The sequence below is a fragment of the Leptosomus discolor genome, chromosome 1, assembly GCF_034619465.1.
Source record: "Leptosomus discolor isolate bLepDis1 chromosome 1, bLepDis1.hap2, whole genome shotgun sequence".
Taxonomy (NCBI): Eukaryota; Metazoa; Chordata; class Aves; order Leptosomiformes; family Leptosomidae; genus Leptosomus; species Leptosomus discolor.
In genome coordinates this window covers 125,018,099-125,040,209 of record NC_141391.1, presented here as the reverse complement: position 1 = coordinate 125,040,209, position 22,111 = coordinate 125,018,099, and the positions used below count along the sequence as shown (strand labels likewise).

General features: G+C 40.9%; 1 protein-coding gene across 1 annotated transcript in view; it reads right to left on the bottom strand.

Moving 5' to 3' along the window:
* CMSS1 (cms1 ribosomal small subunit homolog) overlaps positions 1-22,111 on the bottom strand; it is a 248,792-nt gene that overhangs the window by 46,523 nt on the left and 180,158 nt on the right. Inside the window, 1 exon segment of the mRNA XM_086463764.1 lies at positions 5,772-5,790. Coding sequence (XP_086319890.1) covers positions 5,772-5,790 — 19 coding nt within the window.

Below are 22,111 nucleotides of genomic sequence, written 5' to 3'. Positions count from 1 at the left end.
GGGCTACTCTGCTAAATTTGTTGCAGATGCTGCTGTAGTAAATCTTTCCTTAGTCATGTGCTTCAGGAAAAATGAACTGGAAAAGTCTGCTTCATAGGCTCTGTATCAGCCACAAAAAAACTGCATGAAACCATTAAGTCAAGCCCAAAGCCCCCTGGAGAATTCTGGAGCACCACTGTCACATCCCGATTTTCCAATTTCATCCACTCAGCTGAAAGGATGTTTAAAACCAACATTTCTGGGGACAAAGAGAATCTATTTTCATTCTTCTCTTATTATTGAAATGTGGCTGAAACCTTCTATTCTCAGAACAGCCAAAAATAAATAAATGCTGGTACATGTAGGGAAATTTTAGCTTCAGAAGCAGAATTTCTCACAAGAACTTTTGAGCAGCTGAAGATGTGGGAAGAGACACTATTACTTGCTCTCAGCTAGAGCAGTTGCTAACATGATTATATGCCCCCCCCCTTGAAAGTCCATTTGCACAAAAGGAGGTGAAGCTGTCAGTAAATAGCAGTCATTTATCACCACACCCATAAACCTCTCTTCCTAGAGCTGCCATACACCTGAATATTGTCCATGAAAGCAGAATCCATGCTTAAGGTGAATGCCATCTAAGGCCCTCCTGGAAACTCAAGCTCTGTTTCAGACCCTGAGATGCCATTTCTTAACACCATGACATGGGCCATCATGCTGGAAGTCAGGCTGTTTCTGGGAAATGCCATTTCTCTTCCACTCCTACACTTGTCCTCCTTTCTCAGGTTTACCTCTATAGCTGAAAAGCTTGTTTGGTGCTCCAGCTCATCGATACTGCGAGTTAAAATGTTAAACATTAAACCCTTAGTACTTCATTTTGGGTTTAAGGCTGAGATTCAGAATCTCATAAAATCCAGGATGCTCAAGCTACAGTTTAAAACTACAAATTACAGCGCTTTCTCCAACACCTTCTGTATTTATAATAAAAAAAATACTGCAAAGCTTATCAGAAAAATACCTCTATACAAGTAGAGTGAGGTTTCAGAGGACAGCCATAATCTCTAATGCAAACAGGTATGCCAGAGCACAGAACAGTAAGACGATTTTCCTCCAATCATGCACCAAGTTAATGGCAAAGCCAGGAACAGTATGCAAATCTCACTGATGTTGTAAAACATCAATAAGCCCACGCATGGCTTTTCTGCTTATTTATGGTACATGTCTCTACATCAACTTATTTTTCACATGCTGATAATGCAAGACTGAACTATGCTTTTCCCACACTTGGGAAGCGTTACATGTAACTGCTAGTTATTTTCACTGAGAGAATTACCACCAGAGTAGGCATCATACCTTTGAATGGCCTCAGTTCAATTAAAATCCCAAGATTTACAGCTTGCAGTTACCAGGTTTCTCTTATGGTTTCTAGAAATATTACCATATTTCTCTTATTTCTGAAAACTTGTGGTTAAATAGGACAAATCCCTCCCCCCGGCCCCTTACTAAGGTAGCCTCTCTAAGTGCCCACTGCGCTGAACTCCACAAGGGTAAGACTGAGTGACAATTTAGACTCACAAAACAGGGAAAAGAAAGCCATCGAGCATCCCCTATAATGTCAGTGGCACACAGGCAGGGAAGCTCAAACAGGCAGGGAAAGAGAAGGTGCTGTACTCCTCCTACTCCCTGCCTTACACGTGGCAAGGTCCCTGTTTCTGAGAACACTGTCAGCAACTCCTTGTCCCACAGAGCCCACAACATGGCTCCCACTGCCCATTCACTTTGCTTTGCGTCTTTAGGGAAACAGGGCTTATACATGACGAACACAGTATCTGTGTGTGTGTGTATTTCTGTGTGCTGATCCCACAGTTTTTGTCTCTGCCCACAGCCATTATACCAAGGTTTGACAAAGGGCTGGAGAAAGCAAATTCTTGCAAGATCTTACAAGTTTTTTGAAAACAGGCAGGGAGGCGATTCCATAATTATCCTCACAAAAGGCAAGGTTGGCATATGCGATCCCAGAGAGAGGGGAGAATCCCAGTAAATTCCTCAACCATGGGAAAAGTTTCACAGTCAACCACTGGACACAAATTTATAGGAAAGCATGCATATTCAACCCCAGTGCTCAGAAAACTACTCATCTGGCTAGGCAGGCACTATAAAACATAGTCATTTGAATGATTTATTCCCTTCTTTCTTCTAAGAAATCTTTCCCAGCACTGGAACAGGAGGGAGCAAACTGGTGGGTGACACACACATTTGCTAGCACAGAAAAGATTTTTATAAAAGCAGAAGTCCTGCCTCTTAGTTGCCCTGCCCAGTTCAGCCACAGCAAGCCACCCTGGCAATGACCCATTACTCATGCTGTTTACCACTAACCTTGCTCATGATGATACAAGGCAATCACAGAGCAAATGCAAGCCACTCACCTGGCAGATCTGCAGGCATTTGTGGGAAGCAGGCAGTGACCTTGTCAGCCAGCAAAAACTACAGCAGGAAGACAGTGCTTGAACAAACCTTATCGTGCAATAGAAAACTTCCGCCCTGGCATAATAATGCAAGGGAAGATTTCCCACCAGCCATTTACTATATGAGGGTGTAGCCTCAGTACAAAAGGATGCATAAACTTCCAGGCTGAAACAGTTGTGACCACAGCATGCACGTTCTTCTGTCTCTCGAGGAGCTCTGACCTGGCCAGGCCTGTATCACATTGCCTGCCACAACAGTACTCCTTTGAGAACCAGGTGTTTAACAATGTAGACAACCCTTGGGATACATGCAGCACACTACAGAGGTCAGGAGATTCAGACACATGGCTGCACTGCCCAGAGGGTCCCACCAGTTAGGAAGAACTGAGCTTTGCCACACTTTCTCTTGAACCTTCACCCTCCCAGAAACTGAACAGACAGTACGGCAGGAGAGCTGTGGACACTCTACAGCTCTGTCCACCTACCTCAACTGCATCAAGACTTGCTACCTAATACCACCACCCTCCCTCCACCCCACAGATAGCTTCTTTCCCTCTGTGAAACTCTGAATGCTATTTTTCACAAGTAGAAATTACCAACATTGACAGAATTCTTACATCACTTTATTTTAAAAAAGCTGTTTGCGCTAAATATATCTCTATCTACTCCAACCCTCCATGACTCAATCTCTATCTATAAATACTTTAATGGGATTTATTCCATTTATTTTCTAGTTTCCCAGGTGATACGACATGACAGACCTTCAATCTGGTCTTGTGCAATCAGCATAGGAGAGGTCAGTGAATTTGCAATAACAAAGTATTTGAGAGCCAGCAACAGGGAGAGAGAGTTCAAATGTTCAGTGATAATGCACTAGCTCAAATGCATGCTTCCCTCCTCAAAGACTCCAGCATAAGAAAAAGCTTTAGGAGCAGATCTTTCATACCATAATTTGCTACGCTGTTTTGGTCTTAAGCACAGGTTGATTTGCTTGCCTTCATTTGCAGCTAACCTGCAAGAGGGACAAAGATCTAGAGATCTTGTCTAGAGAAAGGACCAAAATGCAACAGTTCCTACATCCCTGTGAAACTTGTAATAGACAGTCAGGCAAGGACCACAGTTTAGCCGTTTTGCCCTGGTTTTCTCTTGTTATCCCAAGTTGATAGCCACTTCTCATTTTAGGAATTTGGGATGAACATGCATTTCTTGCCATGCCAGGTTTTGGGCATGCCTGCCACCACCAAAACAGGCACTGTGAGCCTCTTCCACAGCATGCAATGGGCAAACCATTCCAGCAAAGTTTTTCTGTCCGGGCTGGGTCACGACAGTGGCACTGAATATGGGCTACAGGGGACTCCTGAGCAACATGGATCCCTGATGTGAGCAGCAGTGGGCCAGAAAGACACTCATATGAGGCAAGAGGATGGGAGAATGCTTCTCCCCAGTAATACCAAGCACTTGAAAAGGCTGGAGTTTGGCATAGAGAAATGCATAGGCTGCAACATTTTTTTCTACAAAAACTTTTCTCCATTCATGGACTCCTGCATAGCAATGTGAGACTCCCAAGTGGGAAGCTCAACAAAACACTTAAACTTCTCTTTGCCAAGGACAGCCTGGTTAGCTTACCAGAACGCAGGAATCTATATGGAAGAAAAAGCAGCAAAACATTTTCAAAACATCAGTTTAAATCCAGACCAGTTTTCTCTCTTCAGTGAGGTCCCGTGTAGCTGCTCCTGTTAGAGATGCACTGGAAGGGGTGATATTTCAGGCCTATTCTTCAGCAATGCTCTAAAATTCCCAGCTATGAAGCAAGCCTGCCAATCCGCCACCTTGCTCTGCTTGCACACAAACCCAAGTCAAGTAACCTGAGGAGACATTAGCAACTCAACACTCACCGCAATTTCACATCGTGTTCTGACCAAGTGGCACAAGCACTTAACCACAGCCTTTAACAACAGCATGCTGCGCACGCTAATCCCTCCTTGATATTTCATGTCAGCTCCCACTGTGAATCAGCACAGATGGCAATGGATTTTGGCTTAACAAGCCCATTCAATTGCACTTGCACTTTCTGGAGCGAGGATGATTATCAATCTTACCTAAATTATACCATGATCCTGAATGCAGTCTGCCAGCCTCCTCTGAATGGTGGCTTACCAAAGCTAATCTGTAGCCAAGGGTGTTGCAGCTGGGACTGCCTGAAAGGCTCCGCCGTTGCCTTCAGGGGAAAACACCAAAGGAGCTGATGTCATTTACATGTTACCTGACTGATGAGCAAACTTGCTGGCAGCCAAACACAACACAACAGTGACACTTTAAAAGAAGTGTTTAGGACACGTTTTTCATTACCATAGTCAATCAAAACACACCTCTGCCACCTCCAACCTTATCCCACTGTGCAACAGACATTAACAGGCTAAAGCGATGGCAACACGTGGATGATGAAAACATTCCACCAGTAGACTGGACTATGCTGAACGCTGCGCGGGAACATCAAGTAAGGTATTTTTTTATACCCTGAAGTGTTTTCTCATGGCACATTAGACTTTCTGATTTTTTTTTTTAAATTAATAATTGTGATCAAGCTCCCTGGGGCTTCTTTCTTGTGACAAAGTAGCACTTCATGAGTATAAAAATCTGTTCAAATAAAGTTGAAAAAAAAAAAGGAAGAAAAAAGCCAACAACCTTTCCAATATTTTTTCCTCAAACATAATGCATTTTTTCCGTATGTCTTCTGATTCCCTCTGTACCTTCTTTTGCTTTAAAAGTATGACAGTACAAATGGATAGTCCAGCATATGAGAACTTCAGTAACAGGCCACAAAGTAATCACTTAGAGCATTAGGCATTGGTGTTGTAGATTGGTAACACTAGCTCTGCTCAGAAGAACTTCTGTGATCATCCATGATCAAAACCCAACAGCATGCAATTTCTCAGATCTCCAGTGGGTGAGGGGAATGAAAGAAGTTGTTCAAGGGCCTTAGGTCCACAGTGAGGTGATGCACTATGGCAGTGTCACATAGAAATGTGTGCAGCCAGCAGAGCACAGCAAAACAATCCCATTTGACTTCCCCATCCAGAAAGGCCAGGCACTTTGAGAGGTACCCATGGCATTTAGAGTTGGCTGGTGGGAGGGAGCTGTGGATGAAGTCTGCTCAGAGCAAGGCTCCTACTTACTCATCTAGATTAGGAGCAAGACCTTCAACTGTCCTATTTAAGCGCAAAGCTTTTGGAGGATAACTGTTCTTAATGGTAAACTAACAGCTCTGCCAGCACTGAATGAGTCAGTTATCTGAAGAAAAGATATTGCACAGTGTCACTTCTCAAACACACACAAAATCAATTATTTCCTTCCAACTGGTATCTGAAAGTTGCAAATAGCAATAAGGAAAGTATTCAAGAGAAAAAATAAGGAAGCACAAACATGGGGATTACCTGCAAAATTAGACTGGTTTTTTTCTTTATTACTGTTAGAATTTTTAATTGCAAATGGAGTCACTACACATTCTCCTAGTGACAATGTAATTTAAGCAGTCTATTATTCAGTATTATGTCGAATCAACATTCTGCAAAACGTTAACCTCCATCCCAGGTTCACCCCCCTACCCACCCCTAATATACTGGTTTCAAAAAAACACTATATTTAATCCCCTTTATAAAAGCATGTAATATAAAGGCTATTGCAGTCAACTCTAGGGAATGACTAGCACAGTACTCTTGAAATGTCTAAGGAAATTCCTGCTGGGATAATATTTAAGACTTTAGTCCCCAAAGCAACGTTTCTCAAATGACCTCAGGCCTAAACCTACCTAAGTTGCATCAAAGCTGCTCAAACATGTTGTGGCTGGCATCAGCTCAAGTTCTTTTAAAACATAATTGTTCTCTATTTATTGCATGTCTTAACTGAGTCACCACATGAGAAAGATTTTTAAGTTGCCTATCAGAAAAAGCAAGGTAGATCTTGCATATGAACATGACCAACCATTTCAAAGGGTGCCTGAGTGCCCTCTTCACTCAGACCTTCCTCAGCCATTATGCTCTTAAAGCACTGCATGTGTAACCCTTCAGCTGTGTTAAAATGCTATTGATCAAGGACCAAGATACACGTTAATGTGTAACTTGCCAGAGGTGTTTGAAATTCCATCTGATCCTCATCAAAGGAAAAAATTCCTCACCCTTATTACAGAGTGTAAAAAGTTACCAAATGCCCTGAGCAGGATGGCTGCCCCTCTGGAATAATGCCTTCCCCCCATTGCAACACCATCAGCTGTAGGTGAACCATATGGGTTCTCCATGCTATCTCCACCTTTCAATAGTGGCTTTGAATCAAGAATGTTACTGTAATGAAGAACAAGGGCGGATGGGCTGAGTCCCAAGATAAGTAAGTGGCAGGGCTGACCTCATAAGCTGTTCCCTAGGGCATTCCATTGGGATCGCACGAGGTTCCTCGAAACAACATACGAAAAATAGACATTGAAGTTTTACCATTCATAGGCAGGAAGTAAACAATGTTTAGCAGGAATTAAACACCTATTATTCAAAGAAATTTAAAACACAAACCCCACATACAAATCATGCCGGGGTTAAAGCGGTACTTAGATCCAATAAGGGAACACAGCAAGAACAGGTCATCGCAGAATCCACACATGTAGCATACGCACACATGCACACTTGTGAAAGCATAGAGAGAACTACAGATGCAGCTTTCCAATGCTCTTCAAGAAACATGGCCCTTACATTAGAAAAAGAATTACAGAAGCACTTTGGTTCAGATCCACTCCCAGAGAAGTTAGTACAAAAAAGCAACAACAAAAACCTTGAAAATAAACAACACACTTAGTGGGAAGAAAATTAAGCTACTGATGAGCACTTCTGAAAATCCTGCCCATCCTACTAATGCGCTCTGCTGAGAGCGAGCTGCATGAGCTGTCAAGCATTTCAGCTTCCGTCCATTTTGAGGTCTGTCCCGTGCAGATGAGCCTCACCCCTCCATTTCTCCCTTTGCGCATGGAAGAAATCCACTCTATATTTTGAAGTATGTGCTTTAAACATTCTCCAATACTAAATATTACCCTTCTGTTCTAGCATGCCACAGAATTTCATGGAAAATTAACTGGAAAACAAAAGGTTTCAGAAACATCAACACCACCAAAAATAGGCAGAAGATACATATGATGGGCCTCAAATTCGACGCCTATCACTGCAACAAACCACAATCCTATATTCAAATTTCTTCACTTTTTTTCCTAGATGACCTCGTGGACAAGAATCACTAGACCTTAAAACACAGGCACCTCAGCTGCCTAAGCTGCAGCACTAGGATCCATAGTTGGAGGCATCTGGCATCGTTCTTGTTTCGTGTACTCCATGACAAGCTCATGTGGACCACAGTGACAATCCGTAACAGAAACAATGCAAGTCCTGCATTGGTCCCCTGCCACCTAGTTGGTCTTAAGATCAAGTAAAACCAGAACAATGATACTGAAATAGGAGAACAACACAGAGCGATTATTTCGGGAAAAATACTTTATCAGTATTGGGCTTTTTTATTTTGCTTGGGTTAAACAGGTTTAGAGTGACTCTCCTCTAAACTTTAATTTTTTTCAAGTAAGTTGCAAGTTGGTCTGGACAGCTGAAGAAGATTGAATACCCACTCATTACTTTGAGCTCAACATTTTCACATTTTTTTTTCCCTTAGAGGTAAATTAACTACTAAGGAAGAAATAATTTTAAAAGTACAGTACTCAGTGCTTATACAGTGTCTTTTACCAGCAGAACTCAGAGCTGTATACACTTTTTAATGCACTTGTCAACCACAAGTCCAGAACACTGGACTTGTAACTACTCGGTCTTTCACAAAATGTATCAGCTTTTGGCAAAAAAACCCCTTTGGTTTTTCATTACTAAAAAGTCATCCTTTTTAGGACCATAGGAAGACAAATAGCTTTTGATCAATTCCATCTCATGCAGCCAAAGCCTCACTTCCAACTAATAAGAAAAACTTCTCTTGATGTAGCCAAGCTGCACTACACTGAGATGTGGGCATTATTCTGGTGCTGGGACCACTTGATTCATAAAAATCTGGAATTCTATTAAAAAGCTGATAGCACACAAAAATCTCAAGTGACAGGTACACCAGCAGGGCACTGAGAACCCCTCAGCTCTGAGTCCACACATTAAAAAACTTAAGCATCTACATTAGGTTCTGCAAGAGAACAGACACATACCCCAGCGTGTCCCAAGGCTAACTCACTCCTCTGTCCCCCTGGCTTTATAATTCTACATAGAACTGAAATAAACCCAGCTTAAAACAGCATTCTGAAAACTCAACGTACTAAAAAGTTGTTCCATTCATATGTTCCCATGTCCTAAGAGACATGCATAAAACATGATAAAAATATTAGCAATTAGGTTTTAGGGACTGTGATCTCACAGATGAGAACAGAACAATTCCAACTGAAGTCAATGGAATTATACCCGCTGATGTGAGATCACAACACAGCACTCAAAAAATACCTTAAATCTTAAAATCCCCAGATGCAATGTCTGTATTAGCCACACGCGCATTATCCTGAAAGGAGGTTTCAATTATTTTTATAGTGAGATAATGTTCCCTTGTTGATCTTAAAGTCTTACTAGCATGTAACAATTAAATTTCATTCTTGAGAAGACGATAGCAAACATCTGCAACTTTGAATCTATACAAGTAGCAGCAATTTTTCCACAAGAACAGTGACTTTTCCACAACACCATAAAGCTACTGCAAGCTACATACAGGAATCAGAGGAAAGAAGGGGGAAGTCTTCTCCAAGGCCAAATGCAAACTGGAAGTTTTACGCTTTGCCAGTTGCAAAAAAAATGGGAAACAAAACACTTCATTTTGTAATAAAGTATCAGCTAACATATTTAGCAGAAGGAAACCCGTTCTTCAACAGCCAAATCTGACTTTCATTCAGTGAACTAAAAATATATCTGCAGAGGTTTGTTAATACGGTTGACCTCAAAATTTGGAACTTTCTTCTTTCCAGATGCAAAATAGCTCAAAATCATGCATTTTCAGTGAAGGATCCAAAGGCCCCTCTACTGTCTATTCCCCACAGAAGTTAATCACCAAGAATTAGTGAACACAGCCAATCCTAGAGACTAAGGAAACACAGTTATCCCCACTTTTGGATAGAAAATTGAGCAATTAGTCTCTTCTGTGTTTTCTACAATATACTTTAAAGCACTGCTATGCAAGGTTTAGCACACTGCATGATGCCACCACTGACCTTTCCCAGTGCTGTACTCCTACGTTTGGTCCTAAATTAATTAGAGGAAAGAAAATAGCACAGTTATCAGGGCTGTTAGCAAATAAATGTAAGTTTTTCTTTTCTCCTCCCCTCCCCATTTTTCTTAAGATGGGGGGGGGGGGGGAGTGGGTGGGTGGAAAAGAAGAGACTACACGTACTTAGAAGCACAGAAAAGGTAACTTGAAGGACTTGAAGGTAGGAAAAAGCTACTTAAAGCTTGTTTTGCCAGAGGAAAAAAAGCTGACATAAATTAATCAGCAACATCACTACAGGTCAAGCCAACTGCTCACCTCAGCCAGCTAATCCAAGCTACAATCTGATTTGTCTGTGCTAGGAATTGAAGAAGAGATAGCTCACTTTTTTTAAAAAATAAAAAATAAAAAATGCTTACTAAAGATTCCTTGTAACATGTCACCTTAATGCTCATCATGCTATGGCTCTGTGTAGGAATGGTCACTCAGGCCCAGTTCCTGTCAGGACCAGCAGCACCAGCAGTAGCATCTTCAGCCCTTCTACATTATGGGTATGTGATCAAAAGAACTAGTGCATCACACTTGTTTCTCTAAAATGTACAATCTCATAATTTTCCTAGCATGATTCTGGGGGCAAACAGATAGGAAGGTTAGTTCTGTTCATGTCTTAAAAAAACCCCTCCAGTTTCTGGAGAATAATGTTCCTTTCTTCTCTAATTGACCATTCACCTGCATGGTAATGCTATGAGGGACATCATGAGTATGTCCTTCCACTGCCCTACTCACCCAAAATAGGGTCTCCGAATCTCCAGCAGCACAGTCACTGCAGAGCCATGCTGCAGCAAGAACTAAATCCCACCTGGCATCCTTTTCAACAGTGCTTAGCAGAGATGTGGATCTCATCAGCTGTTCTGCAGACCTTGTGACCAGGAATGTTCATTTAGAGATGCTACTTGAGGTTAGTTGCATTCACAGATGAATGAGTCCCAATCACCACCAGCAGCTCTACCCCCGTACGCTAATAACGATGTACAAATGACAATCTGCCATCCAGTGTGACCCTTTTAAAGACAGAAATGCAGAGTAACCCATTCTCCTACAGCTTAAACCCCTTGGGGTGGGTGGAGAAAACACCTTCTAACAGCAGTATGGAAAATCTTCAAGCAAGGTTGGAAATACCTGAGAAGATGGGAAGAGAGCAATAGACAGGAGTTTCATTTCCTGACCTGACATGGACCTTATCATGCATTAAAAGGAAGTTAGTCCAGGACAAATGCTGCATCTGCGAAAACATATGGTATCAGGAACATGGCACTGAGAGAGTGTCAAGGGCTGAGGTTGGGCAGGCCACTAACAAATGACAGACACTCTCTATTAACCCCTCTCTCCTCCCAGAAAGGGAAGGGAGAGAGACTTACTGTTTGGAAAAGAAAACTAAAACAGCTTTAATGAAACAATAACAATAAAAGAAAAGACAATAATAAAGATAAGAAAAATAATGAAATATATACAGATCCATACAAAACCAATGCCAAACCCAACTCCCCCCACCCTGATGACGATAGGTCAGGGCTGGCACTGGAGCAGTCCCAGGCTGGAATCAGCAGCAGATGGGAACTGGATGCAGGAGCTGGATTCAGGCACTTTATTCAGGCATGCACAGATCGGGATCAAAGACAGAAGAACAGACGGAGTCTTCTCTGCCTACCCTCATGATGCCTCATCTTTATACTGAATAAGATGTATACGGAATGGGATACTCGGTCAGTTTGGGGTCACCTATCTGGTTCACTCCTCCCTGCAGGTGCGACCTTTTTATGTGCTTGCGACCCTTTTCACTTACAGCACCCCAACATGGGACACAAGATTTAGCAGTGACCTTGGTTGCTATAGGAGCAAGTGTAAGCAAGGGCCCTTCTGCTTATCATTCCTCAGTATTAACTACAGACATCAAGCGCTATCACTACTAGAAGCAGACACTGGCTGGAAAAACGGGCTGTTGATTTCAGGAAGTGCAGTTACTTAGAAGAGACTTAACTGAAAAGTAAAATCATTTAACAGGATTAGTTCTGTTTTAGCCCAAACCAGGACAGAGAGCTGGTCAGTAATTATAGTATCAGCCTTTTGAGATCTAGTTTTTAGCAGAAAGGAAAGCCTGTCAAAAACATAACCCTCTGCAAACCAGTAGGGAACAGACAGCCTTGCACCCATTTTTTTGGTGAGAACTTTCAAGACCCACTAAAGGTGACACAGAATTATCCCATTCCTCTCAGAAAGTGTCACCAGATCATTCAGAAACTTAACTATAACCCATAGTTACAGATGCAAAGAGCTCTGTTTATGATACATTTCTGCATGTATATTAGCACAGAAACACCCAGTATAACAGATTCAGAAAAACAAATATCCTTTTAGATGTGAAGTGACCTTAAAACAAATCTGTTCCAGATTAAAAAGGCACCCTCCTGAAGTTCCAGATACGAATCTAGGACCCTTGGGTGACAGAGATCTATTTCCAAGGCACACAGAAAACCAATAAGCTTGGGTCTACAACCATGCCTTGTGGGGGCTCCAGGAAAAAGTCTATTCCATCCTCACAAGCTGTCTGACATCCCCTGAGGACAACGAATGAGACTGACCAAGAACAGGAATTTAAAACAGGCTGCAGGACTGTGGTTTACCAGGAACAGGGTGTTTTTTGGACTGCAAACAGCCCAGTCTATGTGCAGAGTTCAGGCACTCTGGCCAGTGGACTCACAAAAAAAGGGGCAGAGTTGGACAGGCTCCCACATGCAGCAAGGCAAAGCTCCAAGCACCAACGCAGCCCTCTTTAAAGACTTCAAAATGGTCACAGTGAACACATGCCCTCCTTGACTTGTGCTACCAAGCATAAGATGGACCTTAAAAAGATTAAGGTATGAAAAATCAGGAATGCAAGCAGGTGCAAATATTTGGGATAGTCTATAGGGAACACAAAGTCTGCTTCAAAAAACCACCCTATTCATATCCACTAAAGTGGAAAATACAGCTTTTGCTCTGCTCCTTCTGAGGAGGAAGCCATCACAAGGCTCTAATTTGCCTCAGTGGGAATCCCCTTGTTAGTCATCATGGTTCACTGTGAACCAGAGGTACTTTCTGTGAGTGGACAAACCACAATGAACCAGATTTCTTTGTGTGAAGCAATTCCCTGCCACAACATAGATACGATCAGCTAGTGTCATCATCTTGAACTTTCTTATGAGCGAAGATGCTTAGTCTGACCACTTGTGTGTCAAACAGAGGGAAAAAGCCTGCTGAGAAGGAAGCTTTGGATCGATTCTTGGCAATGCACTCTCGCCCTGGGCTCTAAACCCTGGCACCCCACACGTAAGTAGGTTATGCTCTTCATCCAGCAAACAAAGAGGTGCATCTCCTCAGCAAGGAATGGAGCTCTTAAAGCTTACAAATGCTACAACTCTGCTAAGTGAGGAATACGAGGCTGGACACCGGGCTGTCCCACAGCAACAGAAATAAAAAACTACAAAGACAATGACGCAAAAAGCCATTAAAGTTCACAAAAGAAGTAATGCAAATTAGAAAGGCTCAAGTAACCTCAAGCAAAGAGCAACAAATCCCAGAGGAGGTCTGGCTTGCCAAGACAAGAGGAGCAGCTGAGCATGTGAGCGCCATCCACTCTGGCTGCCTATGTGCAGAATGGAGGGAGGAGGTGCACAGGATCCCCCTTGTTAGGTACCACTAGCTCTAACGCTGCTCCAGCTCCAATGGCAGCAGGTACACACACCAAGGGAGAACATACATACAGAAAGCCATGTCAGAGAGTACACTTTTCCCCTACTAGATGTAGTTTAAAGTTGCAGCTGTTTGATTCTTACCAAACTTAAAAGACTAGCCAGCCTATTAAGACAAATTCCTGTGACGAACTGATCTTACATTGCCAACAACACAATGATCTTATATTGTTAAGGATCAAGGTTACCAGTAGGATTCTCCACACACAGGGAAACTAAGGGATAGAACTCCCGCAGCTTTTCTTCTGGGGTGACCCTTAACGTTAATCCAACATAATGTGATTACAGTTACACTCCCAAGTACACAAGTGTAATAATCTGGCAGATTATACTCTGTTCTGTAGTTTTTTCTCCAAATAATTTACAGGTTTGGAAACTATTTTTTTTTACAACTTCAGCATACCTAGTGAACAGTTCAGTAGCCAACACCCCCCCCCCCCACACCCCTTTTCCAGTTTCAAGCTATGTTTGTACAGTTCAGTGAAAGAAACTATTATAAAGTGGGCACATATTTTTAAATTAAAAGGAAAATTCACGAGGTCCTTCCCTGATTCTCTGAAGAATTCCTCTAGCCATTTTGATATGTGGGGATATATATAAAGCCATTAGGAAGCAACAGTTTAATCCCAGACCAGAAATGACACTTCTCTTTTACTGGTGTGGGGGTGAGGAATGGGGAGAGTTACAGTTAGGAATACGAACCATCCCAAAGAGAAAATTAAAATAGATGGCCTAAACTTTCCTATAGCCACTGACAAAGGAGGCGAGTATAGTTATGTAGAAATGAAGCATCAATACAGCTATTAAACAGTGCATCAGCACTGAGCAACTTGGTTTCATTCTGCTATGTTTAATTCAGGAGTAAAGCAGTCTCTCCATCTGTAAAATTTAATCCATACTAAGGAAGAAAATGTAGCAAGTAGTTTAAAAGACAGTCTAAAAAAAAAACCCAGAAAAATGTATGTTTGTCTTATATGAGCCAAAGATGTACAGTTTGGTGGGTTTTGCTCAATTTTGAGGCCAAGCCTTGTTGCACATTGGTTTCATCCAAACTACAAATGAGGAAAAATACATTCAGGCTACAACAATCTTGCCTATAGCTAACTTTTATTTGTAACAAGGCTGTTTAACTCTACTTTTAACTTGCTTTTGAACTTCAGTTCCTTAAGATGCCTTTGCAATGAAAAAAGATGGTAAAGTTTGCAGATTGACTTGAGTCAACTCCCACTTTACATGTAAACATGAGCTCTTCATACCTGTCTCATAGTAACACCCTCTGACGACTCCTTGTTTACAGCTGTAGAGATCCAGCATCATGGTTAGCCATGAAGAAACAAGAGTTGGGGGAAACATCCCTACAATCTAATTATTTTTTTTTCCTATCTTGCATTCAGATATGACAAAGAGACATAGCTTATTATGCGAAAGACATTACGCAGCTCTGACCTGCTTCATTGTAGCTGAAGCTCATGTTACATCACATTGACATGGCTGCAGAAAAGTAAGCAAAAAAGCAATAAATTACATTCCTAAGGAAGCAGCAGCTACCTAAAGAAATGAACCAGTAGCTTGGCAACACCTTACATTACCATGCCAGGACTTTTAGGTCATGAACGTAGGCAAGTGGGCACACAGTCAGGTAAGCAAACATCTGTTTATACTTCAAAAGCTCAAATTATGTGATATTTAACAAACCTTTTTCTAGTGTGACATTTTAATTGGTTCATCCAGTTAAATAGCTCCACAATGAACCAGTGATACTGCAAAGGAGCTAAATCACCATCCTTTTAGGAAGGATGCTAAAGACATGGGAGGAACACCCACAAAAGTAGTAAAGGAAGGCCTGCCTTCATAAGCCTTTAATTGTACCGCTCTGCATCGCTGTAATCTATTTAAAAACTGATTGGGTTCTTGTTTTCTCCTGAGTTCTTCACCCTGAATCTGCCAACTTTTCCCATCCTTCAGCCGATCCTGATCATTGACATGTCCCACATCTCAACCCTATTAGCTCAGCTAGTCTACTGGGGGTCTCTACTGTGCCTTTGACTTATCCAGGAATCTTTGTGTTAGTGCAAAGAAATCCTAACCAAAGTTTTCAAATAAGGCCAAAATATATGCTTATAGCTAAATACAATAAATCTGAAAATTGAACCAATACAGTGGTTAGATGAATTACATTTTCTTACAGTGACTAATAATTTCTTTTGTGTTTTAACTAAAGCCTTACAGTCAGCTGAAGCATGGGAAAATATTTAATGTGACTTTCCAAAGCACTGCATTTCTGAAGCTCTGCCAGTCATGTGGCAGACTGAACACAGCATCACAAAGTATTCTCATGTGTAATCACAGTGACTCTACAATACAGGTTATTTAAAGCCTTCTGAGATTCATTTATAGTTCTAGGTAAAGTACATTTCTTACAGGATTTCACTGGCAACCATCCGAAGCCACATTCCAAAAACTGAAGTGCAAATTTCACAGCCTCTAGTCCTGACAATTCACATCCTATAAAATAATCAGAAATCTTTACCTTTTGCATAATAGTTGGGATCCTGTGCCCTTGCAGACAGTCTTTATATTTTGCTCCCTAAACAACAAAAATATCACAAGAGTTGCTAGCAGGTTGGAAGGAGGTCAACAAAACTAATGTCAGGAGCTTTTTATTTCCTTTCTTTTAAACTCCTTGGGGAGTCTAGTGATCAAAACCTAGCAAAGTGCATAAGTACGTTGTGTAATAGGATTGTTAGATCTGTTGGCTTCAAACTAAAAAGACTATAAAACAAAATTCCTATTGTGGATATTTCTTAACATTTGGTGGTCTGTCATGCATTCCCACTATGGACAGTCATTTTCATCCTCTTGCTATTAAGATCTTTGATTAAAGAGCATTGCTGCAATACTTCCACGAAATTGCTGTAATTTGGGAATTTTACTTTTGGGAAAAAATGTAACAGAATGATTAATGTGTCTATCAATTCTGCTCTCTTAATTAATGCCAAAAGTGGAAGGAATGAATTATTAACCACTTGCTTGCTCTGGCTGTCACATTGACAGAACGTCAGACTCTCTTCTAGCATTTCAGCAATGCCAGAAGCCGGAATCTTCCTCTAATTGTGCCCACAAAGACCCGTCAGAATGGGCAAAGCAGGCTCAGAAGAAACATCTGAGATCAAGATGTGTCTTCCTAGAAAGATCTGAACTAATACTTCACTGCTAACCCACAAAAAGGGAGAGCAGACAAATTTGAAGCGTATTTTGTATTTAAGATTAAGCAATTCTTGGGTGAAGCTTAATAAGCTGGGTTTGATCTATGAAGTTCTCTGTATCTCTGTGCTAACTGCATAAGGAATGCCTCCCCTTTCTTCATCTGATGGGATGGCCTGAGACTTGCCATCACTAGAGATAATCTTTCCGAATCTTTCCTATCAAATGTTAAACCTCTTTGGAGAGCTTTTATACACAATAACCAACCACTGTGGATTACGGCCAGTGGCCAGCAAACAGTTTTGAAGCTTCATCAGTGTGACCGAGAGAAGAATCCAGCCCAAGTGCCATAAACACCATAAGCCACACATGGAATTAGTCACATGGAATTCAATGGCAAACTTCCTAGTGATTTTGTAGAATCCAAGGTTTAGTTTCTAGTTACAGTAACTTATCCATTAAAAACACAAAAGGAATCTGACATTAGACTTCCTCAATATATATATAGTAAGGTAAAGCATTTTGCTACATGTTCGCAAGCACCTAATGTTGAAAATATCCTTCCAAAATTAAAATTTCACATCCCTTAGTACTTCTTACAAAGTATTCCACCTTCTCACTCTCCTGGTACTTTACAAGCAGGTTTTAACATCATAAAGCAACACACCACACATAAAATTCATCACATATAGCAGACTTCTCTCAAAGAAAGTGAAATCACAAATTCTGTAGGCCATTTAGTAGTTTTTCCTCTAAACACATAAGTCAGTTTTTCACTCAAAAAATGTAAAGCAGCACTTTATATCTACATATTATTTCTTAAGTCCTCAGAGAAAATACTGATACCTAACAAGCTTTATTAAAAACATACAATAAAAAACCCGCCACCAAACCACAAAAAATTCCCCAAAACCACCCAAGAACTGCATTTGCTTTTGCATGGAAAAAAAGAGCAAAAAACATTCTCAAAAAAGCTACAGCTGAAGCAAAAAACTTAAGTGCTTACACATCTGCTGGAATTATGAGCATCTTACTCACCAAACTATACAGTCTCCAGCTTATCTGACACGGCTCCATGAATGCGTCTCTCTGCCTCCAGTAGGAACAGTTAAAGATGTTTTAAAAGTCTCCGAGGACATTTAAAAATGAATCAAAAATGTAGAACCATGAACAAAAAAAGGCCTCAAATAAAGTCTCTGATACACATGGAAAGATCTGAATTTAATCTCACAAAAGACTGATTTTTAAGTATAGACTGTAATATATTAACTACGAAAATGTTTGACTGGCCTAGACATTACCAAGGACCTTTTCATTCCTAAGTAACTTATTTATCAAATGTTCTGTTTAAAACAAAACCACAAAAACGCTCTGTATGCTTTCCACCAAGGAGAAAGCAGCAGCAAAGCATCATTTTTCAAGAGTGATGGTAAACATACTCCACACCATGTGTGTAGGACAGGTTTTCAGATAACGCCGTAAGAGAAGCAGCAGCTCTGAAGCTGGTGGGCCAGAAGCAGAAGCACTGCACATGGGGGTAAACTGTAATCTTGTAAACTGTAATGTAATGTAAAACTTGCATTCACCAAGGATAGGGCTAACGACACAGAATTATTAATTTCTTAGAAAGGCTTCTGGTTTCCCTTTTCAAGCCCAGAAAGCACAGTCCAGTACTTCCCACTGCTGCCCCTCATTCTTCAGGTACAGAAGCAGCCACATCCACACTCATATCACAACCTCCCAGCTAATAAAAGCCAACCAGCAATAACTTTGCCCCAGCCACAAAAAAAGAAGAGAAAAGAAGCCTTACAGTCAGAGAAGATGAGAGAGAGAAGCTGTCCACAGTGAATAGTAGATGATATCAAAGAGAGGAAAAAGTCCCTCCAATAGCAGCTGCTTCCTGCTCACTGTGTGAGCTTCACTCCCCAGATTTTTTAAGTCAAGCACTAAACAGAGTGGGACTGAATGAAGACATGCATTGCAAGTCTTTTTTTAATGCCCAGGAAAACATTGGATCCTGAGAGATGCAAAAGGAACTTGCTGGGGAGAACCATTGCGTGGTTTCAGGATGCAGACAGGAGAGCAGCATCTTTCTATAGCTCCCACCCCGCAACCACTGTAGATGCCTGCAGCAGCTCCAACCTAAGAGCCAACTAGCAGCCACCAATCCAGTTTACGTCAACCCACAATGCAAGTGTGCCCAGCTGGTAAACCTTCATGTCCTTACAGAGATCAGCAGTTGTAACTGAAATCTCCCCAAAAAAAAAGACTCCATTTGACTTCTACGCGACTTAGCTAAAGTGTGAGAAGCCCACAACACATCTTCTTCTTCTTCAGCCTAGGCCCAAATGAAATCAGCAATAGAAGTCTCTTGCTGAAATCATCAGCCTCAGTAAAACTATATGAATATGCTTGCCTGTAATTGCTGGACACAGGTTTTACATCAAGCCATGTCTGCTTCATCCTGAAGACCTACTGATCTAAACAGTGACATGCAATGCTCATTTCTCCAGGCTGGTTACTGCAAACTGTGGCTCAGAGTAGGCTAGAAGATGGTCAAGTGATGCACACATACCTTCTGTTAAACTCAGCTGGCTCTGCTATTTTTTAATTTGTCAAAGGTGAACAGGGAAGGTAAAAGGTTTAAGACATGAAAGGGAATAAACCAGTCACTCTCAAATTACTAGTTAAAAAAAAACCCAGCTGACAGGCGAGGGAGCAGGACTTTTATAGTCTAGTGAAAATGTCATGTCAGTTAGGAGGCATATGTTCATCATGTTTCTGTGACTATTTGTGAAATGCACTTACTCTGCATACTAGGTACAAACTCGAAGGAAGTGAAGACAGACAAATTTGATGACTATTTTTCCTCATTACCACCACAAACCTACAGTCTTCAAATGAGTGCAGAAACGTAAGATGTCCGTGACATCCAAATATGACCCTTCTTAACTAATACCTCTTATGTTGCACCATTCAGCTTCACAAGCTCTTTTCACCCAGGTACTGCAGGGTTGGTGGAAGCAAAAAGCAAGCTGTCAACAAATTGAAGAAATTAATAAAATGTAGCAATATCAAGTAAAATGCTACTATGTTTGCAGTTTCTCTTCAGACTACAACCAGACTTGGACTTTTATTTTATTTTTCAAGGGCTAAGCACTCTTCTTCCAAGGAAATCTAACCTCACTACTTTCCATGGAGCACTCTACAAATTCAAACGATTGGTTAGTTCTCCTGACTTTGACTAAAATAAAGGGTGTTTGATAATAAAGCCTACGAACTATGAATTCTGTTTGCAACCACCAACTGCTGGCCATCTTGCTGAGCAGGTAATTTTCTTGTATTGAAAGACTGAAAGCTCAAGCATTATACTAAATAAATTCCTAAACTCCCACATGCAGCTGTACTTGACTCGAAAGGCCTTATATGCATCTGCAAAATATAAACAAAAATTAGATAATCCTATAACCGTAGTTTCAGAATTTATGAATATGATTTTATTACAGATTTTGAACAGTCACTTGTTTCCAAAAGAGGCAAATATTTAATCTCATGTTTCTTTCTATGGCTTTTCCAGCAGAAAATAGAACACTTGATTACGATTACTGGCCCTGAAAAATGGAATCTTTTATTTCAGAGTTGGTCAAGCTGTCTCTCTTTTCTGGAGAGACAACTAACATCAAATGTACCCTACAAAACAAACCAATCAATCACTACTGGGTTTATAATTTTTTTAGGTTTTAAGACATTGAAGGCAGAAGACTTCAGGTACAATATAAAGAAAACAAAACTTCAGGACTCGCCCCAATCAGATGTACTGCATGGTTTAATTTTGATACTAGTTCATGTTCACAAAAGCCCAGAAGTGTCTCAAGTTGACTCCTAATTATGCAGGCAAATTGGTAAAAGATGGCCAGAATAAGTCAAACGAACCATATGTAAAATTAGGCTAAAGCACATGCATACCGTGTTATTCTTTGAAAAAAAACCCAACAACAACAAACTACCAAACCAAATTAGTGGCTAGATTTCCGTAAGAAGCAGATGCAGGTTTGAGGAGCAGCGGGCATCGTAATTAGATCAGCCCTTACTCTGCACTCATACCTTTCACAACCATTTGATGCACAGAAGGTGTTGGGAGAAGTTGTGGTCTTGCTAATCCAAAACCCAGATAGCCATCAGAGTTAAATGAGAACTGACTAACATTAACAAGGAGTTAACCCCTTAAATAAGCTATTGTAGGGCTTCCTTGCCAGGGATTTCTCCATTGCTATGAAAACAACGTTTTAAATTCAGCTTCCATTGTTAGAATGAAAATAAATGCTACAAAGAGTATGATGAGATGGAGGTCTTGACACAGCCACTGAGTCAAGTGATGGGATCTCACATGCTGCTTCAGTTACCAAATTTAATATTTTTAATATGCCTATAAAGACAGGCTTCAAACTGACACTATTCCAGAGATCACAGCTCACAGATTCCAGGCAATCCATCATCAAAACCCTTCAAAAGTAGCAGCCAAATTTAACATCAGCACCTGATGGGATATTAAACAGACAGACCTGCACTAAAGCATTCTCACAGAGGAGCTTACACAAAGCCCTCAAAAAATGTGTTATCATAAAATATACTTAGTCACCTCATCCGATCTCAGCAAGCAAGCATGGGTGATTCACATCGTATGGCACTAAAATCAATGCTGCAGACTCAGTGCTTTACAAACAACACTTCCTTCTCTAAGGAATGATGAAAGCCCTCCTTCCTCTGTATTCCCTCCTCCATAGAGTTCTTCAGAGTGTCGTCTTCTGAAGACATAAAACTTAAGTCTTGGCCACTTACACTCACTAAAAGATATGAACTCATCCATCTTCCCCCACTGCTAGCTTGTCCAAATCCCAACTTAGATTGTTTCTGCCTCTCCAGATTTCCCCTTTGGTGACAACTGAGTAAGCAGCTGCATTTTCTTCACTCAGCTCTCTTTCTTCTGTCTTTTTTTCCAATTGAACTGCCAGAAGTTTTTCAAGTGGAGGAAAAGTCAACTTGTTTTGGGGCAAGGGAGCTACTTTTGCTTTTAACTTTTAAAAATGTGTGGTATACAGGTCGTCCAAGCTAGCAAGATTTTAAAATTCAAAGGAAAGTAACTGCAATTAACAGATGCTTTTACAAGAGCAGTGGCAAGTAAAAACTAGCCACCAGGCAAATTCTAACAAGCCAAATTGGCTAATGATCAAGGAAAGAGGTGGTTGCATCCAGCTGCAAAATAAGTGCCATTTTTAAAAAATATGTTTTTTAAAGTCTTTGGAATTCATATACAGGTTTTATTTGCATTTTCTCCAATGAATCGTTATAATCGTGCCCATCAAGGATGGAAGTTGTGTTCTAATGTTACTAATCCTCTTATCAAAGTACTTTAGA